Raw genomic sequence first — 15,536 nt, 5'->3', positions numbered from 1 at the left:
GTGCGAGCGTGTGTGTGTGTGTATGCGCGTATGTGTGCATGTATCTGTGCGTATTCGTGTAAATATGTGCTGTGTATGAGTAAGTTGTGTTGGCGTGTAATTGAAAGTGTAAGCGCGCGTGTGTGTGTCTGTGTGCGTGCGTATTTATGCGTGTGTGCGGCGTGTACGCGAGGGTGTGTGGGTGTGTATGTATGCGCGCGTGCTTGTGTGTGTGCAGCGTGTGTGTGAGCTTGCGCGTGTGTGTGTGCCTGTGTGCGGCGTGTGTATGCGAGGGTGTGTGTGTGCGTGTATGCACGCGTGCTTGTATGTGTGCGTGAATGCGTGAGTTGTGCAGCGTGTGTGTGTGTGTGCGTGCTCGTGTGTGTGCGCGCGGCGTGTGTGCGCGTGTATGTGCGTCTTGCGTGCGTGTGCAGTGTCTTTGTGCGTGGTGTGTGCGTGTGTATGCCTGCGCGGGTGTGTGTGTATGTGTCTGTCCTGCGCGGGTGTGTGTCTGACGAAAAATTGATCGGCGAACAGCATATTACATGTTTTGGTAAGTGAAGCCAATCATGACCAACCTAATAAATTGACAATGAGATCAATCTGCTGCAATTCAGTCTTCCCTGGCAGCAATGGCTTGTGCGATAGCAGTTCGCCCAGAATACACCCGGCACTCCACAAATCAATGGCCGTGGTGTGTTGGCTTGCCCCAAATAACAGTTCTGGACTGCGATACCAAAGGGTTACTACCTTTGGGGTCAGTTTGGGAAGGGGTATCGAAAAGGATCTAGCCAGGCCAAAGTCAGCGATCTTGAGCACTCCTCTGTCAGTCAGCAGAAGATTGGACACCTTCAAATCTCTGTGCACGATAAAGGAAGAGTGCAAGTGAGCCAGTCCTTTGAAGACCTACAATACCACAAATACTACCTCACAACCATATCCATCCATTCAAAAAGTATACCAGTATAGTGCTCTGACTTTGAAATGCTATTATCTTAATCAAACCACCAACAACGCTGGTAATAAATTGTCTATTTTCACCAACAATCAGCAGTGGTTCAGAATTCCTCCTGTCCTTCCTATACAATTTTTCTAGACACTCATATTCAAACAGATTCAAGGTGATTTTTGACTTGAAGCTCTTTGCATAACCGACTAAAGTCGGGCGGGGTTAAATGGGTGGTCAACCTCCAAGAACCGCCCTTCCAATCATAAGTATAAGTCTCCAAAACAGTTTCTGTGAATCGCATTCTCAGAGACTAGCGAACCGCAGGCTGTAAGAGTCGGCATTACAAGAAATCGCATTAAAAAACATAGCCGGCAGAATAGTTATACAGAATAATCTCTCAACTAACCTTAACTATAAAAGAACATACCAGTCAGATGGCCGAAAAATAGCCACCATTAATTCCATATTCAGATTGGGATTGAAGGAACAAAAAAAATGTCAAAAAAACTATAGAAAGAAGAGTTTATTAAAATGCACACACAGCTTTTACTTTAGGGTTGTCATGACTGGTGGGGGGATGACGGGGCTGCGGTTAGTGGAGGGCGGGGTCTTGGTGGGGGGACAATCGAATAGGTGGGTTTTAAAAATGGGGGTAAGTAGGTGCAGGGAATGTAGGTAGGTTTGGGGGAGATGTTGCTAGGGGGCAGGTAGGAAGTCTGCGGGGGTTAGGAACGGAGCTACTGTTAAAATCTGATATGTGAAAACAGAGGAAAACGTTCTACAAACTTGCTTCATCCAAGATTTGCTTGAGCGCAATTAAACAAACCCTTATCTATTAATACAAGAAGTCAGTCCCTGTTGACTTACCGCAGCTCAAAACAAGAGAAAAGAAATAGCACGCTTCAATTCTATCATTTCCGCAAGCAGAGGATTCCCATCGAAACAACAAATGTGCTGCTAAAAATAACCCATTACTAGTAGGCCCGTAAACGATATCAAAAAGTATATCAAAACTTAAGAATAAAAGTTTGCCAGCGCGAGAAAAAAATCCCAATATTTAACTTAATGAGGCACTCAATTAAAACGGATGTACAGTGTTCAGATGAAACAAAAATTCACAGCATGAAGTGCTATGAAGTGCTTTTGATATTTTGAAGCCTCCTTTAGCGGGTGCGTACTTTTAACAAACGATTTCAACTAATCGTATAGCATTATTCGAATAGCAATACCAAAAAACATTGCCGAAAAAACAAACCTAAAAATATCCAGCAGAAAGGAGGCTCACGCATAGAGATGGTGCTAGTAAAAGACTGAGCCACGCATGAAGCTTGATAGCGAAGGAAAAACGAGACAGAATTAGAAAATAGCGGATGAAAGAGATAGTTAATGAAAAAACTGCAATCTCGAAAAGTCATGTTGAAATTGAAAATGTTTGTGAGATAACCAAGTTTGAAAAACAGTGCTTAATCAGGGTCATCTATTGCAATCTATACAGGTTATTTTTCCAATGCAGAAACGAAATAATTGGAGAAAAGCAACTTCGTAACATTAACACAAACCGACTATCGCCGGAAAAATTTCTCTTGAATGACAGGCGGGGCAATTTACTTCAGGGGCTGCAGCCTAGATAAAATTTTCTCTATGGGTGCAAAAACAGCAGCCGAAGGTAGGGTTCGAACCCTGACCTCCTGAGTCCGCTTCCTTCAACTCTACAGAGGCATTGACCAGTCGGCTATCAGGGCCTTGCCATCATCTCTCTGACCATTGGTTTTGTCTGAACAACAAACATTAATTCGGAGTGAGAGCAGTTGAAATCACTCAAATATCAAGAAGTGCGCAAAAGTCAGTTGAGACGTCTAAGATTATTCTTGAGGAAAAGCGCGAAAACGGTCAAGTGAAAAATCTGCATAAAAAGACATACGTTTACAATAATTGCTTCTTATTCGAGAGCAATTAATAAGTCAAATATATATGCCCTCTCTTATGCGGGATATAATGTAATCAAGACTGCCCTTCTTTCAGGATTTTCCAAGCAATGTTTTCTGATGCCCTCAAGAGAGAACACAAAAAAGAGCACTTTCTTGAATTTTTAGGTCTGGAGGACAAATGAGGCTAAGCATTTTCTGAAAGATTTTAGTCATTAATATTTTTTAGTAATGAGAACATGCTCTCTGTTAGAGCTTTACACGCTTTGTTCTCTAATGCACTTAAAGGAGAATTTAATTGCGCATATTTCAGCAAAATGACGAACGAGTAATAACTCGAAGTATTCATTGAGCTGTATCAGTAAATGCTTGCGATCAAATATTCAGGACAGTGATGCTTGCATCAATTGCTTTAAATAATAGGAATTATCAAGAGTAGTTAACTTGTTAATAGAATAATGATTCGAGAGCCCATTCATACAATTAGTGTTTCAATACGCACCTGTAGCATAAGGCACTTGACATGTGGCTCTGAGAATGGAGAGGGCATGTTGTCCAACAGACTAGCCAGATCCTGGGCACAGAACTCCATCACCAAGAACACACTAGTCAGCTTGCGACCAACTACCACTTCATGCAGCTTCACTATGTTCGGGTGCTGTGAAGTTGATAGGAGCAATGACACTTCCCGTAAACCACTAAGCCACTGTTTCCGATCACTCACTACCTTTTTTCAGACAATCAAGGCACCGGACAGTCTGTATCTGGTATCTCGCGATGAATTTTCCGTATTGTCATCAAGACCGACTTTTTTCAGCATACAAACTTTTGCTAAATATATTTGAATCATCTATCCCCAGTACCATTAAAATTTGACAACTTCGACTGTTATTTTGAGACTAGATTAGAAAATCTCAGCATAAAACCAAGAGTGGCTTGATTAGGAAACAGTGTGATTTATTCCTTATAGGCATGCCTCCTGTCTGTTTCTCCAATTCCATCCTCACTTTCTTGAGAGCCACAATCTCCCCATTCCTACTGTCTCTTGCCCTATCAATCACACATCACCTGACTTAAAAAGATTTGACGCATGAAATTTAGTTCCTATCAAAAATCCTTTATCTTAAAACAAGCAGAATCAGTTAAAAGATCTACAGAACACATGTAAACTTTTCACTGATGAGTGACTATTGTTGAGTAACTATTGTTGACTCTGCCTGTCATCTAGATCCAGAGTTGTGTTGTTTTATTGGCTGTCTCACCTGTATACTATGCCATATGTGCCTTCGCCCACTCGATTCAACTTCTCAAATTCATTCACATCTCTACACAGTCCATATCTGGATGACACAGGGATGCTGCGCACCTTCATATCAGATGCACTCGTATACAGGTAGTGGTCTCCATCTAGATCCACTTCATTCAGTGACCAAACACGGTTTACCCAATGCTTCACATTTAATCTCACTTTAAGATACTCGCATTGCTCAGGTGAAAATACTCAAATGTCTGCTACTGAAATCTAAATGGTTTTCTCAAACTATTTTTTTAATCAATTCGTACCAATCAAAAGCTCAGACCTAAATTCTTTTCTTTCTTGGTTTGTCGCATTGGTAAAGCATGGAGTAAATCTCGGACCACTTTGCTGAGAGTTGGCTGCGGAAACTTCAATTGCTTGTTTCGAGCTCGATCCATTCAAATAAGAAATCTCAGCTTGTTCAGATTTGCGTGAGGATGAAACGAAGTTGATTTTGGAACTTGATTGCGGATCCATAGACTCCACTCTTCTCTATCTACTCATAACAATTCAACTGCATTCCAATCTGAAAACAGTCAGAGCGCAAAACCGGAACTCATCTACTCTAAGTATTCTTTAGAGAGACAAAAGTTCTGGTCTAGTTACCGTTAAAAATTGGATCTCAAATTTGCGACTATTCATGTTGGCAGTGAACAACACCCAAATGAAAAACAAGACACAACTGACTTCCAGGCCTCAAACCATCAATCAAGAAAAAAAGCCTACCCTAAGAGGAACACAATCAGCCTACCGACAATTAACTATGAACTCCTGTCATCATAACTAGATGTCAGTTAATTTCAATTTCGCAACACATAAGAACCGCACACAGATAACTGATCATCTGATTCTTACGCAATATTGTACGTTATTATAAGCCTCTCGTTTAATCACCATATGGATTCCATCACTACTCACATGATCACTTTCTTCAGATTCGTTTTCTTGAAATGCAGCCGCTGCCACACCCAAGCCGCTTTCCCTCTTAACTCTACCATCAGGTTCTGGCTTCACTTCCAGTCCACCTCTTGCTGAGCCCCCAGGTCTAAAGATATTGGAGAAAGCATTGAAGGCTGGTGCAGCTTTCTTCTGTTTCAAGATTAAGCCATACTTCTTGTTCGGCTCTTCTTTCACTTTCAGCTGAATTTTGGGTGGCTTGGATTCTTTACTTGCAAAGAATTCATCGTCAGCCATACAAAACTGAAAATATAATTATTATTGAAAAAGGTAGTACAGGGACACCGATGGCACTATCAGTATCACACAATTAATAACGCTAAAATTTTAAATATGCACTTAGTCCTCAACAACTCTCGTCACTAACACTATCCAATATATCACTGTCTATCGATTAGTTGATTCAACCTGTTCATCCTGCACTATTCAATTTGCAAATAATTCACATCTGCAATTTATCACATTGGCTCACACAATTTTATCAATACACAAAACAATTGGCATTTCCAAGAACTTTAGCAAGTAATTTATTGAAAACATAACCGACTAACATCGGAACGAATTGCTCTCAAACGACATGCGAGCGGTTGGCTTCGTCAGTATCTAGCTGCGGTTTAGTGAGGCTAGCTTTAGCTTAATTGAAGGACCGTGAGGTGAGCGCAGCGGGGGTTCACCCCCTGGAGGGGGTTTGTTGAGTGTGTGGGGGGCGGGGGGGGGCTCAACCTTTAAAAACCGCCCTTCAAACCATAAGTATTTTAAGTACAGGTCTCCAAAACAGTTCCTGTGAATCGCATACAAGAAGACTAGTGAGCGTAAAGGCATTAAGAGCACTTAATTCCTGCTGGGCGCTACCTGTTTATCCCGTTTTTGAGGACGAAACGCCAAATGGGTCAGACGAAAACTCTTGACATGCAAAAAATCGCATAAAAAAGACCAACAGGACTAATATAATTGCTACAAACTTTGTTTGAGAGTAATTAAACATAACCGACTACCTTCGGGCGAATTGCTCTCAAACGACCAGCGAGCGGTCGGCTTCTGTAGTCGCCAGCCTGGACGTGCATAATGGGGGTGGGTGAGCGGAATGCGGGTTCTTTTAGGAGGGTTGGCAGAAGGGAGTGTCCAAATAGCCAGCTGGGGGAAGGTTGACGGGGTAGTGTGGAGGGGGTGACTGAAAGGCAGGTCGTTTGAGAGCAAGATGTAAACTCAGTAGCTGCAATCGCATAGTAGTGATCTCCGATCAGCGAGAATTCACATTTGGGCATTAATTCTAATCAGCCAAACAATCGCAGAAACCCTTCCTCAAGTGCCATTGGTCTTTGGAGTGAGACCATGATGTCTCATATAAGATGATGCCAGTCTCATTCTTCAAACAACTGTTCCTTTATTTCCTCCTTGGTAAGTAAACAAAACCAATTTAAAATAGAATGATCCTCTGAGATAGCGACAGAAAAGATTCGATAACTTGTACAGTTTATCGAATACAATTAAAGGCAAAGATATTTGAAACACCACTTGGTTAACATTCTACCAAAATTCAAATTACTCAAATGTGAGGAATGGAGACTTTCGAGCAAAATTTTTCTCGCAAATTCCTTATGTGTAAGATTTCTTGACACAGAATTTACCTCTATCTGTAACGTCCTAAATTACGTTTCAAATAATAATGGGTATATTCTTCCGCTCTTTTTACTGATTGCCTTATTTAGCGCCATATCTGCTAAAAAGTCACGGCCATAAATAGACTTGACTTTTCTGCCTGATTAAGATGAGAAAATGCATATTTACTTTATCAAAACCCTGTAAACTTTCTCAAGAATATTTGCTATAAAAACCACTTAGTTATCTTTTATTTGATTTACCCGAAACGCAGAAATTTGTGAAAGTGCTAACCGGTATTTATATTTACATTGTAAACTTTTCTATATTCATTTTATTTGTCCGGCACATGCCAGCACTCGCAAGAAGTTCTATTAATCTTGATGTATTTGTACAATGGTTACTCAAATGTAAATACGGCAACCGGGTCTCGATTGGGTATTATTCTGCAAAACACAATCAAAAATTGTCAAGCTAAAGATCAACCGCCAGATAATTCGGTCTCAGAATATAATCTTTTTTTTTCGACTAGAATACCCAATTAGCCGTCTGCCCTACTGCGAGTAAGACTCAAACCGCTCTGGCCTTGTAAAATATTAGCGAGTAAATAATGTGACAAAATCAACGTTACTAAGTATTTAATTAACTCAGCGAGAAACATCACTTCACCGAACTCATTGCAACAATATAGCTAGCCAAAGTCACATTACACGGTGACAGGAAAGTAGTCTTTGAAAGTATCTTTTAAATTTTGCTAATTTGTCTTGACGCATTGTTATTCAAAACATTACGTACACATTTATATGATTCAGATGACGCTAGACAGTTGCAAAAATGTGATTTAACACTTTCCTCACGGAAGTCCCAAAATCAGGAATACTCCGTTTTTCTGGAAATTAGTCACCATTTTTATTGTCGGATTTAACGAACGGTAAATATAAGACTATAAAGCTATATAGGACTATAAAGGTAAATACAAAACTATAAAGATAGACTCATTGCAATAGTACCATTCGATTATCAGTATCATTTTAAATTACCATTTAAGCGCATTAAAAGGGAAATCCATCTCGATTTAGAAAGACTGAAATTTCAGAAAATTTACGAAAGTGGAGACTAACAGAAATCGGCGTTTTTAAATTTTGATATCTTTTTCAAAAAAAAAATTGTGTACATTTTACAGCAGCATTTGTTTCCTTATCATTGTTCTTCATCTGATTACAGCACTTTTTATCCACCTCTTCAAGACATTAGTTTCTCCTTCAAATGATCAATAGTGAATGCATAAGAGATCGGAGCCTAAAAGAAGGTGACACCAATGTCAAAAAGACAGCACACAGAGACAAAGACTCAGAGAGAGAGAGAGAGAGAGAGAGAGAGAGAGAGAGAGAGAGAGAGAAGCTTCTTAGTTGGTAATGAAACCAACAAGGAAATTCTGAAATAGAATAGACAAAATTATAACGCTCAATTAAAATGCATGTCGTATTCGCCGACAAAAAGCCCGTGAGTTTTCTATAATTAGACATCTCGTGACCCATGAGTAATATAAATTTTAAACTCCCCTCAGAGATTTCAAAATAATTGCCCTCCAAAAATTAAGCACTCACAACCCGTTCAGATTATTAACTTTAATTTTATTCAGTGCAGTTTTAGACTTATAAGAATATGGCCTCTAACGCCCAAATAACAGAACTCTATAGCGGAACCAAAAATCAAAGTGTCCGCCAATTAGAGCGCCTTTTCCGAGGTTTCATCGGTGTCACAGCAATACCCGTTAACCAGGAATCAAACTATACATTCTAACTATATATTGTGTTACAAACGAAAATCAAGTGATTTGAAAAAAAACCAAATATACATCTCGAAAAAGAATAACCGAGCAAAATTTAGGCAATAAACTAAACAAACCCAATAAATTTGTCATTTACTTTTAGAAAGTTGCAACGTCTAAACACTTGTTCTAAACATACCTTAACATAAAATCACTGCTTATTCCTTAGTCAACCAAGCGACAGTGGAACGCACTTAAAACATGAGCAAAATTCAAAGACAAAAAACTGCACAATTTAGTTTATTTGTATAAAATGTGCTATCAAGCATTACAACCCTAGCACAAACCCTAGCTAAACAATTCAAAATGACAAAAAATTCTGAACAACAGAAAAATTAGGCAAATAATTTAAAAACAGAAATAAAGCAAAATTGCTCAAAATTTGCAGGTTTTTTCAACTTAAACAAATTAGGTTTGATATTATTGAAAAGAAAAGCCGACTAGACTAATACAAACATAAAAACAGTTTGCAAACATACCCGACAAATTGCCGGAAAATAGCCGCCGTTGATTCCAATAAGCATGATTGGGTTTGAAAGAATAGAAGATATTGAAAAAAAAAAGATTTTTGTACAAAAACATTTTTTAAGTCCGATTTATTTTGATGGCAATTCGTAGTTGAACATAACGTACTTCTGTTTCTTAGAGAGAGGCTACAGGGGCTACCATCAATACCAAAAAGCATTGGAGATGGTAACTAAGACTTATAGGAACGACGTTCAAATAGCGGGCATCTAAAATTGGGCTTTATGGGTTTATCCCGTTCCTTTTTCTGACTACAATTTTTTATACGACACTGTTCATTTTGAATTGCTTTGCTTAGCAACTGATGTTCAAATTCACTTTTAGCAGAATGAGAGAAGAGAGAAACTAGCCTAGAGAAGTCAAAAAGATATCACGCAAAATGTTGAAAAAGTGGCAAAATGAGGTAAAGCGAAACATTTTTCTATTCGACGAAGTTAAAAAAAAATAGGAGCGCTATAATAGCCGGCTGAGAAGATGAGGGCGGCTATTAATCAAACAAATTACATTAGACACTATTAACATGAAAAAGATGACAAAAATCGGTAAAAAAAACCTTCTAAAACAATGAAATCACAAAAATAACCTCTAAAAAAGTATAAGATTGAGACAGTCAAAAATGCTCCTAAACATACAGTTACCTGTTAACATGGTTAAAAAAACAACTTTACCCAAAAATGCAAAGTAAAAACTTTAACAACTGATTCGAAAAAGCCGCACGTGATCGAAAAATACTCGTTTAGCAAGAATTTCTCACACTTTCTTTTTTCGATCTTTCGACAGCTGGTATGGACAAAGACACCACTCTTCTCTCCCCTCTACGCTTTTGTTCAACAACAAAAAAAATCCCAATTCTGGCACGTACGGCATTGCTTTTACATGCTGTTTCAGAACTACTGGACCGATTAAAAAATAGGTCACCATGACTCCTCTACGAGCTGTAAAAACTAGTACTGTCAAAACCCCTCATAAGAATCGAAAAACTGTCAATTCATGAAAAAGTGACATCTTAGAAAAATGTGAACTCAAAACCTGAATAATAATGAATTTTCATATTACGAGAGCAGATAAACCCAAATTAATTATACAGGAGTAATAAAAAAGTCGAAAAGGAAGATTAGTCGTAATAGTAAAAAAAAACGTGTCTAATATTATGAATCAGTGCATGAGGGTGGACGGGGGAAGTGCTGCGGCTTTCATGAGAGGGGGAAGTGCTGCGGCGTTCATGAGAGGGGGAAGTGACTGAACGGGTCAAACTTCAAAGATTGAGAACCGCCTTTGACGCAATTAAATTGTCTCCTCCAAAATAGTGGCATAAAATCGCTTACACAGAGACTAGTAGGGCGTAATACACCAAGAGAGCCGTTCAGCTACTTAATTACCATCGAGGCTTTATCCGTTTATCCTAAAAAATCACTCTTCTCACTCCCACCCATATTTTTCACGCGTTGCATTTCCGGATTCAAAATTCAGTTCAACAATATTGATAAAAAAGACACTTCTTGAATAATACTCTTCAAGTCGTAATATGACGCCCCACCAATATAACTTTTTGAGACAAAAAAGACGGCATCCCAATACAATTAAAGTTTTTCGAATTTTAAAAAAGGCGAGCGCCTAACTAATAGCCGTTGAAGGGCTGACAGCGGCTATTAATAAATTAACGTTAAAAACATTAGGAAAGTTGAAGCTGAAACAAGAACTACAAAAACGACCAACCAACCTCGCAGGAATTACTCTCAAATAAATGACCTTATGACCGGTCTTTATCGGTTTATCCCGTCTCTTGATTTTGCTCTTTTCACCGTGACTGTATTCACTATCTTGCGAAGTTCATTGAGTGAATGGATTTAAAAACCATTCAGTTGAAACAGCGAGTGAGGTAACTCAGAAGTCAAACGTGAAAGTCATGACTTATTTAAAACGAAAAAAGTGATCGAAAGGCAAAGCGAATAAAAAAAGCAGAGCGCCCAAAAATAGCCGTTTGAGAGGTCAACGGCGGCTATTAAACAACGAAGATACATAAAGCAAAAATTTCACTAAAACGGCACGGCCGACGTTTAGGAAGCTGACATCAACCTGATACGAGTAAGCGCGAAACTTGGGAGCAGGAAACTTTTAATTAATTTGGATGGGCGGGAGGAGGGAAAGGGCCGTGTGAGTGTGTGTGTGTGTGTGTGGGGGGGGGGGGGGGGGGGGGTTGCTGGGGCAGGGGAGGCTCAAGTAACGTGGGGCAGCATTGGCAGGGCTGGACGAGAGGGGTTCCGAACAGGGGGTCGACAAACGCGGTAACGGTTGGAAAAAGAAAACTAATTTAAACGTCAGAACTTAAAAGTTACTCTCCAAAGACCCAGTGGCTAGCAAAAAGCACCAAAAACTCACTCTCTGAATCAGAGATCGCAGTACTTTCTAATCCAAATTGCAGCCTCACTTTCCTTTTCAAAAAATTATTATTGGTAGAGCACCCACAATTTGAAAACACTGTTTAAATAGAAAAGACAAGCGGTAGTAAATTATCCCTGGAAAGATAAAATGAAGTCAGTATAATCATTGAAAAAACTCAAAAGCCAGAGAGATTCTTCTAAATGCAATCCCAGGAAATAATCAAGCGAAAAAGCGCATAAGCGCATGAGCGAATTAATTTATCCTTCGCATCACAATACAACTGACAGTAAGCAAGAAATGAATGCAAATCTTTCCCACCACCCATCACTGAGCCTAACCTATTGACTCTTGAAAGCCTTGCAGATTTTAATCCAAATGAGAGTCATAAATTAAAACCCAAGCAAAAAGGGAGTAATCAGACTTAAATTAAGCTGAAAAATAAAAACCAAAAATCTATTAACATAGCCGGCAGACTGCCGGAAAATAGCCGCCGTTCACGCACTTGATACACATCGGGATTGGAACAGAAAAAGAAAAAAGGAGATAAATTGACCAAATTCTTTTCTATTTTTTTCTGAGTCAAAAAGTGTTCTAATTAGGCATGCAGTTACGGTTGGATTCTAAAACTATACTTACTTAACAATGTAAGCTAGCAAACCCTCTAATGAACTTTGCTAACCTAATTCTCAATGACTTAATGACCGGTCTTTATCGGTTTATCCCGTCTCTTTTTATTTTGCTCTTTTCACCTTAACTGTATTCACTACCTTGCGTAGTTCATTGAGTGAATGGATTTAAAAACCATTCAGTTGAAACAGTGAGTGAGGTGAGCCAGAAGTCAAACGTGCTAGTCGTAACATATGTAAAACGAAAAACGTGATCAAAAGGTAAAGCGAATTGAGAAAACATAGCAGGACAAGTCCATAGCAGTACAATTCAAAGAAATTTCATTGACTAAACAATAAACGACTTATAACGTACTATGAGTGAAATGGAAAAACCATTTCTAAAAAAATCAGATAAAAAATTTAGAAAAACAAAAAAATTCGATGTCAAAATGTCGCATGTGAACAAAAAACAAATAGCGAGAAATGGAAATTTGGTTCAAACAAAAAATTAGGCCAAGAATGAGCTATTAATGAATTGGGAAAACCATTTAGAAAAAATCACGATCCAACAAAATTGAAAAAAAAATCAACGTGAAATTGCCGCATGTGAACAAAAACCACCAGCGAGAAAGCGAATTTTTGTTCAAACACCGTTTTCTCACTCTACTTTGAAATTAGAGCAAAAAAAATTGCACCGCAAAACCACTCGCTTTTTCGCTCCATTTCTTGTTTCTTCGTGACCAAAATCACTACTCCAATTTGACTTCAAAAATCATGAAAATGTGTGAACAGATCTTAAAAAAAACATAGCCGGAAGAATTCCGGAAACGACTCGAAGGAGAAAATTGGCCATCCTTATGACTAAACAACTGAACAACTATTGTGAACCATGAACCTCCACAAATGCCATAAAAAAATTAAAGAAGAATAGAAACGGCATTCAAAAACAAATTGAACAAAAAAACTAAAAATTTATGTTTTTTAACTTGAGTTTTTTTTATATAGTACAAGGAAACATAAAGCCGAATAAAGTTCCTTTGCAATTAGAGCAATGAAAATTTCGCAAAACAATGGGAAAGTCATTATAGGCTAAAAAAAACTTGTCTAAGATTAAAAAAAGAAACTTGAAAAAAAATAAGAAAAATGGTTTTAAAGTTTCTCAATTCTTCTGTCAATTTTCCTAAGAAAAAAAATAGTTATACCAAGAAAACTTTAGTCAATTGGTATCTGAATATTTCTTAAGTAACAAGCTTCTATCCAAATCCCACTTAAAGCATTAAAACAAATAAACAGGCAAAAAATCGTTAAATTTGTCAAAAAATCAGCAAAACTGATCAAAAATCTCCAAATTAGCTCCAAATAATTCAAATTTACTACTTCAAACCTTCAATTCCTACCAGAACAAGCCAAAAACTAATACAATATCATAAAACTCATAACCATCAAAAGTTGCAAAAAAAACTGCTTTCAAATGCCGCACGTGAACAAAAAAATTTCGCTCGCTTAGAGAAAATTTTTTCACACATCAATCTTTCGCTCTCTCAAAAACAGCGGTATGAAAAAAACAACTCTTTTCGCTCCGCTCTTCACTTTTGTTCACCACCAAAATCACCAAATTTTTTCACGGATTTCATTTCCCGCTTCAAATATCACTCCAATAAAATTGATTAAAAAAGGACTTCTCCAGTACTCCTCTTCGAGTCGTAAAAAAGACAGCGCCCCAATACAATTCAAATTCTTTGAATTGTAAAAAAGGAGAACGCCTAAATAAGAGTCGTTTGGGAGCCGGGCGGCGGCTATTAAACACCGAAGATCCATAAAACAAAAATGCAAAAAGTGTATTAAAACGGCGGCCGATGTTTAGGAAGCCGACATCAAACTGATTCGAGTAAGCGCGAAACTTGGGAGTAGGAAACTTTTCATTAAATTGGAAGATTCTGAAGATTCTAGAACCCTTGCCAATTTTTTTTTAATTCTGGCACCTAACTCTATGGCTAACAAAGGCAACATGCATCTAATTATTATCCTTTCAGGAGCGGCATGCAATCCTTCGAGACTAAAGGATACGCAATTGTCTAACCGAGCTACGAATTCAACTGGGGACACCAGAAAATTTACTGAGGTAAGCTGAATTGATTCAAAACAAAAAAGAATAGTAAAAAACTGTCTGTAAAATTAAGAGCAAAATTTGTACCTGATTGGACTTATCGTGACAATTATCAGTAAACACGAATAAATTCAAACGAGAAACAACTGTAAAAAAAATTGTTTTCGTTTTGAAGAAGATATGATTTAGTACCATGATAAAAACCTCTTTCGGCAGACATTGAAATATTAAAATTTGCAGGTATAAAATTATTGTTTGCCGCCATATTGGCCGACAGGGCGTTCGGTCCACAACCAATAATTTATTGTCAGTGAGCATGTCTCAATTAATATCCTGTCTTAAAGAATTTTTAAATCAAAATGTATACAAGTTCTAGACAGCTATAGCTAGGGGAACCGTAGGCAAGCTGATTTTACCAGTCAATATGTTGTTATCAAAATTATCGGCTTCTTTGGACAGTGTCGTAACATTGATATAAAATTATCTTAATTCGAAAGTTCGGAGTCCAAGAAAACCAAGAGACTTTAACACTGGTTCAAAAGGAACATACCCTCTTAAGAATAATATTTTGGCATTTGAAGCCGGTTATTGATTGATGACTACCAGGTCATCGTGAAGGTTGCTAACACTACAATTTAAACGTTAGAATTCTATAATCAGTAATTTTTAAGGCGCTGCTAGCACGAAGCAAATGATTGATGCATCTCATGAATAGCAAAGGACCTAATTTGGAGCCTTGAGGGACACCGAAAAGAGTATCTTAAAAGTCAGGCAAAAACGAATTTGGTTCGACAAATTGCAGCATTTGTCAAGAATGATTTCAACCACAGCAATTTCCTCTTAACCCATATTTTTTTAAATTTAGTTTATAATATATCATGATTTGCTCTGACAAACGCTTTTGTGAGACCAAGGAAAAAAGCTGATCTTTGTCTCAATTGAAGTCCTTTCCGTCCATTCAAGGAGAGCAACAAAAGTACTATGTTAAGGTCGGAATCCGTAATAAATTAAAAAATCAGATGACAAGAATTTTGTACATACTATTGCACATCTCTAGTTCAAACATTAAAACCATACGGTTCATTCAGAGCTCGATAGTTCTATAATTATTGCCATCAAACTTTGATCCCGCTCTATAAAATGGATCAATGTTTGCTCTCTTTAGACATTCGAGAAAAACGCCTTCTTGAAAAGACTAATTATGTTACAAAATTGGCACAACAGCATCCTTCGAAACTTTAATAACAATATTGCTTAAAAAGTCATCTTCAGCACAAAATTTATGAGCCAAATGAGCAACTGTTTCTGAAATCTGTTTAAATAAAATTATATAGGTATGTCGATTGCTACATAAAGACGAAAGATTCCGTTATTACC

At 38.0% G+C, this 15,536-nt stretch overlaps 1 protein-coding gene across 3 annotated transcripts in view; it reads right to left on the bottom strand.

The window, feature by feature from the left end:
- LOC142345875 (cyclin-dependent kinase 10-like) overlaps positions 1–15,536 on the bottom strand; it is a 95,964-nt gene that overhangs the window by 48,479 nt on the left and 31,949 nt on the right. Inside the window, exons 1-5 of one of the 3 annotated variants that reach the window (XM_075398307.1) lie at positions 4,492–5,057; positions 4,116–4,260; positions 3,819–3,903; positions 3,356–3,553; positions 558–885 (exon numbers count right to left, since the gene is read on the bottom strand). In XM_075398307.1, the coding sequence (XP_075254422.1) occupies positions 558–885; positions 3,356–3,553; positions 3,819–3,903; positions 4,116–4,260; positions 4,492–4,627 (892 nt within the window). In that variant the 5' untranslated portion in view covers positions 4,628–5,057. The other 2 variants (XM_075398306.1, XM_075398305.1) reach the window with 2 other exon arrangements.

The sequence above is a fragment of the Convolutriloba macropyga genome, chromosome 9, assembly GCF_964194025.1.
Source record: "Convolutriloba macropyga chromosome 9, txConMacr16.3, whole genome shotgun sequence".
Taxonomy (NCBI): Eukaryota; Metazoa; Xenacoelomorpha; order Acoela; family Convolutidae; genus Convolutriloba; species Convolutriloba macropyga.
Note: the sequence above shows the minus strand (reverse complement) of the source record. Positions and strands in the feature narration are given on the sequence as shown.